Source organism: Morone saxatilis, unplaced genomic scaffold, assembly GCF_004916995.1.
Source record: "Morone saxatilis isolate NCDOM2014 unplaced genomic scaffold, NCSU_SB_2.0 Contig24, whole genome shotgun sequence".
Taxonomy (NCBI): domain Eukaryota; kingdom Metazoa; phylum Chordata; class Actinopteri; family Moronidae; genus Morone; species Morone saxatilis.
In genome coordinates, this window is record NW_023339807.1 from 7,545,226 (window position 1) to 7,546,699 (window position 1,474).

Here is a 1,474-nt window from a genome sequence, read left to right on the forward strand (position 1 = left end):
TTTTTTCTTCCTTTCTTGTCAAATCAAACCTACCTCTGGTTCACACAGTTTGGCGTTATAGGACGACAGAGACACCGACACCCGGTCCCTCGCCTCCGAGAACACCGAGTCGTCAAACGTGCTTCCTAATATCTCCATCCTGTGTACATGTGCCTGTGTCTGGAAAAAAGTGGTAATGGTACGCTTGTTGTTTGTTTACACCCTCGTGGTTACACCGTGTTTATATGTAGAGCACACGACTAAAACAGTATCCAGGGATAATAGTTCCGGGAAGAAAGGTTCCGACGTATGATGACAGCGGGGGAGTGCAGCAGGCAGCGTACATCAGTCTGAAGACAATTATTTTTAACTATGTTTGTGTTTAATTATCTAAAATGTTATTAAGACTTGACACTGAGATCCCAGAAACAAATATTATGAAAGAGAAGATTTCTTATGGAGAAAAAAAAGTGAAGCCATGCATTAATATAGCCTAATCAGTACTTTTAGATATTTGTTCTGCTTTCTGAGGAAATAACTTATAAATGCCATTCAGTCAGTAATACACATCTGAGGCTGCCAGTGCAAGTGTTTTATATCAGCAAAGACATACACGATGAATGTGGCAACATGAAACGTCTTTAATATAAATGGCATTAATTCATATGAATGTAACACAAATGCATTCTTTCAATTTCTGTACATTTCAGACATCCCAAATGTGTCTGATATATTCATCATATTTCACAGCAGAACTACAATCAACAGAAAATTAGTGACAGCCCGTTAAAATGCCAAGCATCCACTTTCAACAAAAGATTAAAACATTTTCTAAATATCCCAAAATCCATCATTTGATTACAAATCTAAATCAAGCTAATTGTTTTTATATGATTGTATAATATAATCATATTACAGTATCATGAGTTACAAATGAAGAATACACTGAGACAACTTCAAACACATCACAAACATCTCCAATTAAATTAACTGTCAGCAAATAGTTCAAAACGTAATATCTGTTTAGTTGTCAGCCATGTTTATACTTCAGATGAGAGTGGAAATGCTCTGTTTCCTCTCTCTGTGCACTGGGACTGATCCTCTCACCTTCATATTACAGGAAAACATGTTCTTACTTTGCACAGATGAAATTAAACTTCCTGTAGTCAGACATGCTGAACCAGAGATTGTCCTCTTGTGTCTCCATTTTCTCTGTCTTACTGTTTGGAGCCCAGCGACTTTTCCTCTTTGATCAACATAAAGGGTGATGTTAATTAGGAATTACAGCATAGCCTGCCTTTCCTTGTACGATACACACAAACATCAGAGTACAATTATAATGCATCAAACCTTAACAGCCTGTACAATAGTTAGCTTGAACAATTTGCCTACTGTACATACATTATGTCAATTTACAGATGTCAGTTTGTTTAAATGAGGGAAGTTTTGTTAATATGTAAAATTCAATTTCAATTTCAATTTTATTTGTATAGCG

The 1,474-nt window shown here is 36.0% G+C and overlaps 1 protein-coding gene across 1 annotated transcript in view; it reads right to left on the reverse strand.

Annotated features, from left to right (window-relative positions):
* Positions 1 to 227, reverse strand: part of zgc:101716 (uncharacterized protein LOC492784 homolog) — a 3,903-nt gene extending 3,676 nt beyond the window's left edge. The window contains exon 1 of the mRNA XM_035673178.1: positions 34 to 227. Within this exon, the coding sequence (XP_035529071.1) occupies positions 34 to 138 (105 nt within the window). The 5' untranslated portion in view covers positions 139 to 227. The remainder of the gene's footprint in view (positions 1 to 33) is intronic.
* Between the last annotated feature and the right edge of the window lie 1,247 nt (positions 228 to 1,474).